Genomic DNA, 13,706 nt, shown 5'->3' with positions numbered 1-13,706 from the left:
GATTAAAATGGATCCCATGAGAGCCCCGTGGGGTGCACGCTGTAGGAGAGCAGTGTTAACATGGGGTCATTGGGCAGGCTGAAGCAGCCATAGAGGCTGGGGCTAGAGATGGTGACCTGGGCTGGCACAGCCATGCCGAAGTGCTAAGCAGCAGAGCGGGAGCATGGCTTAAAATTATCTTTTTAAGTAGATTTCTCAAGCAAGAGCCCACAGTGGACTTGTCACCCCATCTGCTCTGTGACATGCCCTATAGCACTCTACTTCTGCCTTCATGACACTCATTGCCATGCTCTGTAAGCCCTGTGAAAACAGGGCCTTCCTGTCTACTGTGAGTTTCCTGTGCGCAGCCTGTGGATAAGTCATCTTTGGAATATTGAGGAAGATAAACGAGAACTGTGGGAGAAGCCTGTGGCCCTCGCATTGACAGTGCCCAGCAGCAGGCACACAGTCAGTGGGGCTGGCCAGATGTCACTGCTGCTCACCAATCACTGCACATTCTGCTTTCTGTTACAGCCTGTGGCTGCTCAGAGCATGGACAGTGTGACGAGGGGGTCACAGGCTCCGGACAGTGCCTCTGTGAAACAGGGTGGACAGGTCGCTTCTGTGACATTCATACAGGTCTGTTGGAGAAATGCCCAGCCACTGCTAGCCTTGACTACAGGGCCTCTATTGAGGGAGGGCTGGTGAGGGAGCGTTTCTGAGTTATAGCTCAGACAATGACAGTGAGGGGATTCCCACCTGCACCTGTAAACGGAGTGAGTGTTCCCACCTGCACCTGTAAACGGAGTGAGTGTTCCCACCTGCACCTGTAAATAGTGCAGGTGTTCCCACCTGCATCCATAGGTGTGAACAGTAAATACCTGTAAACCCTGATTTGAACTGTTCCCTGAACCTCAAGAGGTTGGTGGGTTGGAAGAAAACTTGGTGAAAAGATTTTACTCAACTATAAAGCCCATGCAGTGAAAATAGGTCATTATGATGAACTTGGACCCAAATGCATGATGACAAAAATCAGTGGTCAGGACAACTTGGTCCCTGGGGTCCTGAGATCAGGACGTGGTCTGGAGTCTGCCCCTTACTGCACAAATGGCCTTGGGCAGCTCACCTTGCTCATCTGTAGAAAGGTGTACCTGCAAGGGAAGGGTGGCTGGGATGGCTCCGAGTTTCCCTGAGTTTATCTGCTGTATGAAGCACAGTTGCTTCCATTATTACTGAGGTTGTTGTCGCCATCACAGTCTTGATCCGTGCTTTTCTGTTTTCAGAGACCCAAAGTTCTAAGATTTTAAGGCCAAATCACTCTGCCTAAATCAGTTTCTCCCTAGAGTCATATTGGTGTCACTAGGCTCTTGCATGGGCTTCAGTGGTTCCCACAGTATGTTTGGCTTTGCTTCTATCCCTGCCCACCCACCAAAATACCCCTCAACTTTAGGCTGCCTGTGCTCACCACATCCCCATCTGATCATCAAAGACTTTGCCCCAGCTCATAGGTGACCTTGGAAGACAGTGACATTCCTCTTCAATTTAACCTTCTCTGCCTGGTATCCCATGTCCTTAGAGCAAAAGAGTCTATTGGCCAGGTTCATCCCTGCTTGCAAGGTTTTAAATAGTTGCCATTAAGGCAACCTGTTACATGATAATGCATTATAGTCTGAACCGCTTTGCAGACGTATCTGAATGAGGTAGGAGGGTCCTTAGTAAGCACCCCATCTTTCTACCATTTACAAAACATCTGATAAGACTTCTGGGAAGACGGCATAGGTGAGGCTGACTCTGCCGAGTGGGGCGCAGGATGAAGGGAGGCCTCTTTCTTTGCAGCTGTGTTTCCAGTGTGCACGCCTCCTTGTTCTGAGCATGCCACCTGTGCGGAGAACAACACATGCATGTGCCACTTGAATTATGAGGGTGATGGACTCACGTGCACAGGTGAGTCCCCCTTCGTGCTTGGAGTCGGGTGTAGTCACAATGGCTAGGCTCCCCGCTGCTTCATTGTCTACTTCCTGTGTGGGTCTCTGTACCAATGCCTATCCTCCTTAGGACTCAATTTCATCAGTAGTTGGCTCACAGTCGCCTTGCCTACCTCCCAAGCATGGTTTTACATTTTTTTTAATTGCTTCACAAAACAAGATGCCCTGTATTTTATAGTTTGGTTTTGGTTTAGTTTGGTTTGGGTTTTTCAAGACAGGATTTCATTGTGTAGTTGTGGCTGTCCTGGAACTTACTCTGTAGACCAGGCTGGCCTCAAACTCACAGAGATCTGCCTACCTCTGCCTCCTGAGTGCTGGGATTAAAGGTGTGTGCTGCCACCACCTGGCCTATAGTATTTTTTTTAACTCGACAAGCAATCAGTCTTGCTTCAAAAATTCAGAAGCTGAGTACAGCATTAAGATGAAAAAGTTAAGACTAAAGACTACATATCCTCCAGCCCCCATTGGCTGTCTGTCAGTGGGAATAAACCCAGAGTGTTTCCAATGCTAGGCAGGCCCTCCCCCGCTGTTACACCCTGCACCAGCGCTGTCAGTCCACAGTGATGTAGATGTGTGCTGAGCACACGGAGCCTCAAGTCTGAAGGCGCACGAACAAAATAAATAGTTATTCTGTCTTGTGTAGCAGTTCAAAAGGAGGTCTTCAGAGCCAGCATACCTAGGGTATTGCTTAGAGAAGGAAAATGAAGAAGGAAATCTTCATCCCTTTAAGAACACAATCCAAAAATTGCTAAAAATAAGATCTTTTCCCCCCCTATTGGCTGGCACTCATCATATGTCATACCTAGCTGCAAGAGAGCTGGGAAATGCTGCCATCTTGTTAGACACACCATAACACATTCCATCTGCAACTCTGTTTACAACAGAAAAAGAAGGGAGTGGTGTAGTAGTCTCAGCCTCATTGTTTCCTGAAGTTTTCTATGATTAAAACCTTGTACCAAGGGCTGGAGAGATGGCTCAGTGGTGAAGAGCACTGTCTGTTCTTCCAAAGGTCCTGAGTTCAAGTCCCAGCAACCACATGGTGGCTCACAACCATCTATACCAGGATCTGATGCCCTCTACTGGCAAGCAGGTGTACATGCAGATAGTGTACTCATATACATAAAATAAATAAACAAAAGAATAAAATCTGTGTCTCTGGCAGCAAGCCCTATTAAAAAAAAATTTTTTGTACCAAGAAATATACTTTATAAGCAATAGATCTTGCCATGTTTGCCCTTTTGTACCCTTCTGCAAGGCATTCCAGAATGGAATGGGTCTATACCCAACAATGGCAGCAGAGGCCCAGCTCCTTCACTCTACCTGACTATCCACCAGGAGGCTCTTGGCTTCGTGTTTATGCTCTCAGAGTTTCAAGGGCCTCAAGTGACTCCAAGCATAAGAGCAGGCAAAAGAAATAAGGCAACTTCCCAGCTGTTCCTACAGCTCCAGATAGATTATATTTGGCTGAAGTTTGGAGATTATGAAAACAAAGTCCCTAAGAACAAACAAAACCCAGCAAGACCAAACCCAGCCCTTCACACTCTACCTTCTTTACCTTTGTCAGGTCAAGCAAGCACTCCAAGACTGACCCTGTAGAGCAAGCAGAGCTGGAAATGTCTTTCTCACAAGATGTCCCTTATTGTACTAACCTTAACCCTTCACACACACTGTTCTAGTTTGCCTTTATGGTGCTAAAAACACTGACCAAAAACAGCTTGACAGGGAAAGAGGGATTTTTGTCTTATATTTTGAGGCCATAATCCATCAGTGAAGGAAATCAGGACAGGAACCCAAGTGGGACTAAGCAAAAACCATGGAGGAGTGTCTCACACCTGTCTCTCTCACTGGCTTATGGTCAGTCAGCTTTCTCAGACAGACCAGACCCACCTGCCTAAGGATGGTGCCACCCACAGTGGGCAAAGCTGCACCTTCCTGTATTAATCATCAATCGAGACAGTCTCTCACGGTCATGGCCACTAGTCAATCAGATCTGAATCTGAGCAGTCCCTCAACTGAGACTGGCTCAAATGATTCTACGCTGTGTCAAGGTAACTAGGACACACATACACAACTGAGAGCGAGAGAGAGAGAGAGAGAGTCCTAACATTAAAAACCCAATTCATTCTGAAGATTATTATCAAAGCTATCCTATCATTATGTGCCAAGCCTGTCAGCCTGTCTGTCATAAGGGTGTTATGGATCCTATACAAACTGGCAGAGAGCCCACAGACTGGGAACACCAAAGACGTGGACATATGAGAATGTGTTTGCCCCCTTGCCATTCACTGTAGAAAGCTGACTGGTAGCCCCTGACAGTGGTCTATGAAGCCCTCTACTCTTTCTCTTGCAGTTGTGGATTTCTGCAAACAGAACAACGGGGGCTGTGCAAAGGTCGCCAAATGTTCCCAGAATGGCACACAAGTCTCCTGCAGCTGCAAGAAAGGCTACAAGGGAGATGGTCACAGCTGCACAGAGATAGACCCCTGTGCAGACGGTGTCAACGGTGGATGTCATGAGCATGCTACCTGCAGGATGACTGGCCCAGTGAGTCCCAGTTCCCGGGGACACATGACTAGCAGCCCTCTGTGCTCAGTTCAGCCTGCTGTCCTCAGCTCCCTGGGCTCAGCTTCCCCTCTGGCCTCTGCTACACTATCTTCCCACCCTGGCGTGTTTCTTATAAAAGTCATTGTTGATGCAATTTTGTATCCTCACAGAGTCAAGTTTAGTGAAATCCAGGTACAGTCTATTGTTTAGCTAATAGGACTCTACCAACATCACTTCTTAACTTCTACTAGAGCTAGATGAGATACCCACTCACATTAAGGGAAGCAGACCGGCCATACAGGATGCTGCCTTTCCGGCTTTCCTTTAAGTCTGTCATGACTCCAAATCTAGAGCTCATTAAAACCAAAAAGCTGGTAACAAATGGCATGAAAGTGACACTTCCTCCAGTCTTTTAGGAATGGAGTCAGTGCCCCATTTTTCTGGTGGGAAATGATGCCTGTACCAGTTACAAACAGAGACCTGGAGTCGGGCAGCCTTTGAGACTTAGCTCTGACCATGTATGTTGTGAGGCTGGAGACTGATCACTTGATGTCTCTGGGCCTCAATTTCCTCACGTGACGCAGGTCTAATTACAGAGACATCACAGGGTTTGTAAGATTAAATAAGGACATTCTCTGATTGGAACAGTGGTCACAAAACAATTATGGGCTGTAGCAGGTGTCAGGGATATGGACAAAAGAAAAAGTCAGGGTCCCTGCATTCTAAGAGCATATGCACAAGTAGAGAAAGGAAAAGGGGGGCACTTAGCACAAAATCAATACACAGCCCTGGCACAGAGCAAAAAAGGCCACGAACAGAGAGACAGGGCCTGTGTCTTGCAATGGCAGTCAACAGCTGCTTCCTGCAAGCTGCTTTGGAGGGAGAGGCTCTCTGAAAAGCAACATTTATGCTGAGGATGGCAGCCTCTCACCATGAGCCTGCCCAAGAGTAAGACAAGATTTATTCTGCCTGCTCACAGGGCCTATCTACCGCATGGTCTTTATGAGCTGCTCCTGTGCTCAGATGGCTGTCCTCTGGTCCCTGGGACCATGGGGAATGCGGGGGGGGGGGGGGGTCGTCACTCTTCCCATCCTCTTTCCACAGGGCAAGCACAATTGTAAATGTAAGAGCCACTATGTGGGGGATGGGCTGGACTGTGAGCCCGAGCAGCTGCCCCTCGACCGCTGCTTACAGGACAACGGACAGTGCCACCCAGATGCCGACTGTGTGGACCTTCACTTCCAGGGTCAGTGTGGCTGAGACCCTTTCTTTTCAGGCTTGGGTGAGGGCTATATGCAGAAGAGAAAAGAAAGACGGAAAAGAAAAAAACAAAAACAGAAACAGAAACTAAAGAATCTAAAGAATCCAGGCACTATCCAGACCCAGTGAGACAGGAGCATCAACACAATTGTCCTTGAAGGCTAGAACTAGGGCCTGGAAGGACCTTCCCAGTGTTTTCCTTGCCCCTGTTGCTAACCCCCACAGCCTTTGGCTGGAGTTGAATCGGGGAAGTGCAGCTTAGGTGCTCAACAAGAAAGAACAGGCTTTCACTCACGCAGCACTTTCCTAGCCACCCTGTGCACCTCCCACAGTGACTGGCGTGTGCCACAGGCACTTCTGAGGATGATCTGAATGGTGTATAATAAGGTCACAAGTTCATAAAACACACAGGAAAGTAAAGGGCCACCATACAGAGGCCCATCAGAAATTTCCCATGTGGAAATCCCATAGAGGAAAATCACAGAGTCCATACAGTCAGAGCCAGAGCAGAGAGGGACTACAGCGGTTTCCAGAGCGACCCAAGTTACGTGCATTGTGTCCTACCCGAACTGACTGCAGGTCTCTGGGTGTTTGGCTGCTTTATTGGCCTGGTCAACTTAGAGATATTCGTTGTTGTTGTTGTTAGTTTGCTTGTTTTTTCTTTCATAACTCAATAGCAGCTATGCTACAGTTGTTTATCCATCCACTCTACCTGTTAAGCGTTCTGCACATGATGATGGGGGCATCAGATACACCTCCTGATGGATCACAGCTGCTGTGTGCACTGCTCTCAAGGAACATCCAGTTCCCTTCCCGGCTAAGCCATCTCTCCAGCCCTATTTTTATGACTAAAAAGAATACTTATTTCAAATGATGTGCTATCACATAACTTGGAGGAGAAGTGGCTTCCCAGTGTTCCCTGGACTACAGTTGGGAGAAATGGCTTCCCAAAGCAGCCTGGGCTACAGTTGCCCTCTGCCATAGAAGTCCTTCTAAGTCTTTTGCTTGCCTCTCTGCCGGCCAAGCAGGCTGACTTCATAATCTCTCTCCTCTTCTAGACACCACTGTCGGCGTGTTCCATCTACGCTCCCCACTGGGCCAGTACAAACTGACCTTCAACAAAGCCAAAGAGGCCTGTGCCAAGGAAGCTGCATCCATAGCCACCTACAACCAGCTCGCCTATGCCCAGAAGGTGGGTTTCTAGTTAAGCAGACACTTCAGGCAGAGCCAACAGGGAGGGTGTGCAGGCAGCCTCCTCTAAAGCTGGAGGAAACTCGGGTGACTGGCTTTTTGGAAGCAAGCACAAGAGACTCCTGAGCAATAACAGTTCATCATGTCTAAAGTCAGGCATCTGCCATGTCCCAGCACTGTGTAGGCTGTGGTGTTGGCATACTTACCACATCCCTGGAGGTAGGTGTTACTCCTCCAGTTTTACACATAAGGAAACTGGGGCTCAGAAAGGTTAAATGAAATATCCGTTGTCATCCAGGAGGCAGGGTGAAGAGCAAACATCACAGGGGAATGCCAGGAAAGCTCATAGCCACAGCCTAGGCAGGGTCTCCCTGAACTCACAAACAGCCAGGGCTCTAGGGAATCCGCAAAAGGAAGTCCTGGAGACAGCAGGCTTCCAGCCCAGAGGGAGGAATGGCTGCTCTCTGGAAACAGAAGCTCCACCACGTGGAAAAGCCAACTCTAAGAAGCAGTCTGCTGGTGGTTTTCACTAGCTGCAGGAATATGAGCCTCGTGATCTGAATTTCGGACCCTTCCTCCAGCCTCCATCACAGCAAGAGCTTACTACCTTTCTTCAGACCTACCCACAGAATGAAGCCTTCCATGCAAGGATCAGGCTTCTGGGAGGGTCTGGGTCTTGCTTATTGTCATCCAGCCACTGAAACATGTCCTGGTATGTGTACAGGATTGATGTAGTATGGTGTGCAGACAGAGCTCAGCTTTTGATTACTGAGAGATGTGGGGTACACTGGCTCCATCTGGGACTTCTAGGTGATGGCTTTATGACTTTGACCCCTTACTTTATTTTGCCTCAATCATCCTTTTTTTTTTTTAATAAAGATATATTTATTTACTATGTATACAATGTTCTGCCTGCATGTACACCTGCAGGCCAGCAGAGGGCACCAGATCTTATTATAGATGGCTGTGAGCCACCATGTGGTTGCTGGGAATTGAACTCAGGACCTCTGGAAGAGCAGCCAGTGCTCTTAACCTCTGAGCCATCTCTCTAGCCCCTCAATCATCTTTTTTAAAAATAACTTTTTGAGAATTTCATACCTAAGTGCCATATTTGCACCATTTGCACCCTTCCTCTCTGCCACCAACTCTTCCCCTGTCCTCGACACTCCTCAAATTCATGACCTCTTCCTTAATGGTTGTTACACAAGCACACACACACACGCACGCACACGCGCGCACGCGCGCACACACACACACAACTGAGCCTATTTAGTGTTGCTCGTATGAGTATTTGTTTGGGACTGACCACATGGGGTTGGGGAACTTATCAGGCAGCTCATCCTGGAGAAGACTGATTCTCCCTTTCTCAGCAGCCATTAACTGCTTGTGCCTATTGATTGAGGGGAGGGACCTTGTGTGATGTCTCTTCTTCACATCGTCATGTCAACTGCTGTTATCGTCATGCAGGTCTTGTTTAGGCAACCATATTGTGAGGTCCTAGGTGAAGATTCACTGTCATATATAGAAGCCTCTTTTCTCTCAGCAGATGTCCTGGTCCTCTGGCTCTGAGGGTCTTTCTGTCCCCTCTTCCACTAAGCCTTAGGTATCAAAGTTGTGTTATAGATGTACCAACCCATATCCACTTGTTGTTTGCATCTCAATCAGTTATAGGTCTCTGTAATAGTCTCCATCTGATGTGACAAGAAGGAAGCGCGAGAGCTATGCTGAAGTGTAATAAGTATATAGAGCTCGGTTAGAAATTAGACCAGTTCAAGAAAGCGGCTGTGGTGGGTTCTCCTCCAGTGTCCATGACCTCAGCAGCCACAGGTAGGCTAGGTTTACAGCTCCTGTCAGCGGGGTCCTAACTCTGAGTACACAGCTGTCGGTTTCCTCCAGGATGTTAGTGCCATCACTGTTCCTCTGGAAATGTCTTGCCATGCTAGTTGTCGTGGCTGGAAAGCTGTAAAACTGGGTAGCACTACTGATAGCTTTTTTGCCTTGGCAGTTTATGCAGCACCTTCCAACACTGTAAGAGCTAGTCCTCAGGAAGGAGGTCTCCAAGTCATTTCCAAGTCCTGTGTCCAAAGTATACCATGTCTTCAGCAGTGGGGGCTTACCTTCAGGTCCTTGGAGACAACCAAGAGCAATGAGAAAAGCATGTACTATCTGGGGAGTCTCTGAGACTCCACTGATCAACAGTTGGAGACAAGGTTTCCATGCCTGGCACTGGGGGTTTTGAAGATGATTATGCTTCCTGGGGCAAATATTATCACCTCTTGCTTGCCTCATTCATCTTAATTATCTGGCAAGGATTTTAAAATTACAGCCACACAGGGGTGAAGGTGATGGTGATAATGTAGAATTTTGTCATCAGAGTTATGTTAATTCATAAGCAGAAGCATTTTCCCTGAGGTAAATGTCTGGCAGTAAATTCCTTCTCAAAAGAGAAGTATGAAAGGCTTGGACACCTAGAGAAAGTGAGTACCATCGTCATTCATCCATGGCTTGATGGAGAAAAATTTAGTGACCTACTACATTCCAGGCTCAGGACTACAACAGGCCCTAGAGTTTGAGTCTGGGCAGGGGTCAGAAGTAACCCACTGATTGCACAGCAAAGAAGACATTATAAGTGACCCAGACTCATTTCCCTGTCTCTTCAGGCCAACTATCACCTCTGCTCAGCTGGCTGGCTGGAGAGTGGACGGGTCGGCTACCCCACAACCTATGCCTCTCAGAACTGTGGTGCAAATGTTGTTGGGATTGTGGACTACGGCACCAGGGCTAACAAGAGTGAAATGTGGGATGTCTTCTGTTACCGGATGAAAGGTCATTGCCCCATCCCTCTGCAAGCTCCCTGCCTGACCCATCTGGCCCTAAGAGTGGGCAGGGTGGCACAAGCCTCCCCTCATTGGACATGACCCCTGCGCCTCTCCTTTCCAGACGTGAACTGCACCTGCAGGGCAGGCTACGTGGGAGATGGTGCCTCGTGCAGTGGGAACCTGCTGCAAGTCCTCATGTCCTTCCCCTCGCTCAAGAACTTCCTGACAGTATGTACCTTGTCTGCTTGGCTGCACTGCAAGCAACTAGTAAAGGAGGGGGCTCTGAAAGAAGCCAAAGGCTCACAGCTGGGGTTAGGACCACAGGCCTGGACCATCTTGTCTATAGTCGAGGCTTGGCTTTTGCCCCTAGCTTCAGCTTTAAACAGGTCACTCCTCCTCTGTGAACGGAGGTGTGGACAGCAGCAGCTCCTGAGCTGGCTGTGGTCTTTACTTGGGTTGATACTTTTGACATTGTAAGCAGTGGGAACCTCCTGAGCTGGCTGTAGTCCTTACTTGGGTGGGTACTTTTGACATTGTAAGCACGTGGGAACTTCCTGAGCTGGCTACGGTCCTTACTTGGGTTGATACTTTTGACATTGTAAGCACGTGGGAACCTCCTGAGCTGGCTGTGGTCCTTACTTGGGTGGGTACTTTTGACATTGTAAGCACGTGGGAACTTCCTGAGCTGGCTGTGGCCCTTACTTGGGTGGGAACTTCCTGAGCTGGCTGTGGCCCTTACTTGGGTGGGAACTTCCTGAGCTGGCTGTGGCCCTTACTTGGGTGGGAACTTCCTGAGCTGGCTGTGGTCCTTACTTGGTACTTTTGACATTGTGAGCATGCGGGAACTTCCGGATTCGCCAGTGCGACACAGACATTTATGTTCACATCTAAAACTGCTTAAGAAACTGATCAAACAAACAAACAAAAACAGCGTGGCCACTTCATATACCATGAGCACTTTATATCAGAAGCAAAGAGACAGAATTTGGTCTTTCCACAGCGTCAGAATTTATTAATTGACAGTAAATTCACAAGCTATGTCCATTTTATTGGTACAATTTGCCATGTAATCCTCTGTGTCCTTGGTAATATGGCCACTGGCAACCACAGCCAATTACTAATACTAACTCTTGGGCCATCTATTACATTCACACAGTGATACATATCCACACAGGTGACAGAATGGCTACAAAAGAGTTAAAGAGGCCACAAAGCTCAACGAGGCCTTGTGGAAGGCAGAGGACTGATTCAATGCCCAATCACCCCAAGTGGCTGGGTATTAAAAAAAAAAAACAAAACAGGCTAGAGCACAGCCTGGGGGCTGGAAGCAGGTGAGGCCCGGGTTGGGTAACTGAATGGCCTCAGCAAGCAACGGGGAGTCTGCTGAGCTCACGTCCTGAACACTCCGGAGTTGTGAGCCCATCAGTCATGAGATGCATGCACCATAGCAGACGTGGTTGACAGGTCAGTGAGGACCAGTGTTAGGTGTCTCTCCACATCAAGAGGGTGTAGAATAAGTACACAGACGGCCCTTTCTCTCTGGTGTGAATGACTTGCTTGCCAGCCTGTGCTTCGTGGCTCTGCTTCATGGCAATGTCTTTGTGCACCATGAGAGGCAGAGCCACTCTGCCTCTGGGGGATTGCACTCCCTGTGGAGCCAGCCGCTGCTCTGTAGGAAGGGGCGGGAACCTGCATCAGGACACAGCGTGAACGGGACAGTGGCCAGAGCATTTTAGGACTGTAGGATTCACTGAGGAAAGGAAGTGTCATCCTAATACTCTCCCAAGGGCCAGTGAGAGAAAGCACAATCAGCCAGACTTTAGCCTAGCATGGGGTACCCTCAGAGGCTATGCTCTGCCAGCTTCTCCAGCCACCCCAGCTCCTACTCCATGGGTGGCCCATCTGACTCTTCCTCCTGCTCCCCAGGAGGTGCTGGCTTTTTCCAACAGCTCAGCCCGAGGCCGGGCATTTCTGAAACACCTGACCGACCTGTCCATCCATAGCACCCTATTTGTACCACAGAACAGTGGGCTACAGGAAAGTAAGGTGAGTGGAGTTCCTAGTGCCTGCGCTTTAGACGGGAGTGTGTTATCTGTCACCATCACCACAGAGTGCTATAAATCCCTTCACTAGGCAAGATGGTGCAGTCTGTAATCCCAGCACTTGGAAAGTGGCACAGAACCTTGTCAGAGCAAACAACAAGCAATAAACAGCCATATACAGTGTCTGACTGTTATACAGCACACCTGTCTGATGAGCAGGTGCTGGTCTCTGCAGAGTCCAGGCTGGCCTGATGATGGCTGTGCCCTGCAGGGTTCCCACAACCAGTCACAGCAGGGAGCAGGGGTGCTGAGTGCAAACCCACTATTGCTGGTGCTGTGCAATCCTCAAGTCTCGTTTGCTAATGAGATGCCAGCCAACAGCTCATAAGGCTGAGCCCAAAGTCAGGAAATAAGGGCCAGAGGCAAGGATTCAGGGAGGAGAGAAGAGCCTGGGCCCCTGGTACGATGAGTCCAGCGTGCCAACCTTTCTCATGATGTGGTCCAAAGAGGAAAGGACTTGTTCAATTCACCTATGGAGGCTTGACCAGCAGGCCGTGTGCTCCAGGGACTACCCAATCACAGGGCTGAAGAGAGATGCCTCCGTCCACCTGGTACTCACTCTAGACCTGCTCTGAACATCTCCAGGAAATTCACTTTAGAGAATAAAGATGACTTTCCATGTGTGCCATAGATGAGCGTTGGGCAGGAACCCAGAAACCAAACACCTAAGAAAACTTGTTATTTCTAGCTGTTGCTTAGTCCTAAGACTGTTCATCTGCTTTGTTTCCCTTAGAGCCTGTCTGGGCGGGACATGGAGCACCACCTCACGGATGCCAATGTCTCTTTTTACAATGACCTCGTCAATGGCACCACTCTGAGGACGAGGCTGGGAAGCCAACTACTTATTACCTGCAGCCAGGACCAGCTCCACCAAGTATAAAAAAATCTTCTGGCTCTATGGGGAGGGCTAGAAAAAAATACATGCAAGGCTCCTGGCATAAGTAGACACTTGATAGACGCCTGTAAATGTTTTATTTCCTCAGAAGAGGAGATGAGATGAGAGCCGTACCCAAACTTGACTAATACATGGCTTGGGCTGAGACCAGAGCATTTCTATCTAACTATCTCTAGGCCTAGGCCTAGAAGCTTCTAGCCTCTGTACAACCGAATTCTGCAAGCCTGGACTTTGAAGGCTTCAGCTTCCAGCCTCTGTCTGCTAACCTAGGCCTAGAAGGTTTTCAGCTGAATAAGCTCAACCTTTCTAGTTCTTTCTGATCTCTGGCTGGCTGGTTCAATTTAGCTGTTCTGGCTCAAAACTCCTCTCCAAGCTAACTGATTCAAACTGGCTTCTCTCGATTTCTCACTGAATTGCTCTGCTTAGAAAAACTGCCTCTGAGCTCCACAAATTCAACTGCACAAACTCAACTGCATTCAACTCAACTGCACCAAACTGTAATGAACTCCTGAACTCTACTGTACTGTCTCCACAAACTCTCCTGTTCTCTCTCTACACAGAGAGAGGCTCTACTGTCTTTCTCTCTCTCTCTGCGCCTGCTCTTAAGTAGCTTCTCTTTCCTGTCTGTTCTCAAGAGAGTTGGGTGTATCCTATCTTTGACTAATTCTGTCAAATCTCTGATTTGTCACCTTGCCCTCAATTGTTTGGGATTAAAAGTGTATATTAAGGCACATCTGCATTGCAGCCAGATCACACAGATATGACCCCTTGCCAGAGCAGCCATGTTACTGTATTAAAACTCCTCTACATATGCCAATTATTTTAATATGAAAGTTGGCTTTAAATCCAGAGATGGGAGGGTATTAATGCAAATTATGGTAAATTATTATGTACTCATAGGCCACCCCAGAAACTTGGGAATAGACTGATC

At 48.3% G+C, this 13,706-nt stretch overlaps 1 protein-coding gene across 3 annotated transcripts in view; it reads left to right on the top strand.

The window, feature by feature from the left end:
- The window catches only part of Stab2 (stabilin 2), a 169,786-nt gene that overhangs the window by 150,487 nt on the left and 5,593 nt on the right, over positions 1 to 13,706 (top strand). For all 3 annotated transcript variants that reach the window (XM_060377857.1, XM_060377858.1, XM_060377856.1), the window contains 9 exons: positions 514 to 618; positions 1,816 to 1,923; positions 4,315 to 4,508; positions 5,613 to 5,754; positions 6,827 to 6,960; positions 9,620 to 9,785; positions 9,900 to 10,006; positions 11,705 to 11,824; positions 12,614 to 12,754. In XM_060377857.1, the coding sequence (XP_060233840.1) occupies positions 514 to 618; positions 1,816 to 1,923; positions 4,315 to 4,508; positions 5,613 to 5,754; positions 6,827 to 6,960; positions 9,620 to 9,785; positions 9,900 to 10,006; positions 11,705 to 11,824; positions 12,614 to 12,754 (1,217 nt within the window). The remainder of the gene's footprint in view (positions 1 to 513; positions 619 to 1,815; positions 1,924 to 4,314; positions 4,509 to 5,612; positions 5,755 to 6,826; positions 6,961 to 9,619; positions 9,786 to 9,899; positions 10,007 to 11,704; positions 11,825 to 12,613; positions 12,755 to 13,706) is intronic.

This window comes from Meriones unguiculatus, chromosome 2 (genome assembly GCF_030254825.1).
Source record: "Meriones unguiculatus strain TT.TT164.6M chromosome 2, Bangor_MerUng_6.1, whole genome shotgun sequence".
NCBI lineage: Eukaryota > Metazoa > Chordata > Mammalia > Rodentia > Muridae > Meriones > Meriones unguiculatus.
The sequence above is the reverse complement of the archived record's forward strand: the minus strand, read 5'-3'. Positions and strand labels throughout refer to the sequence as shown.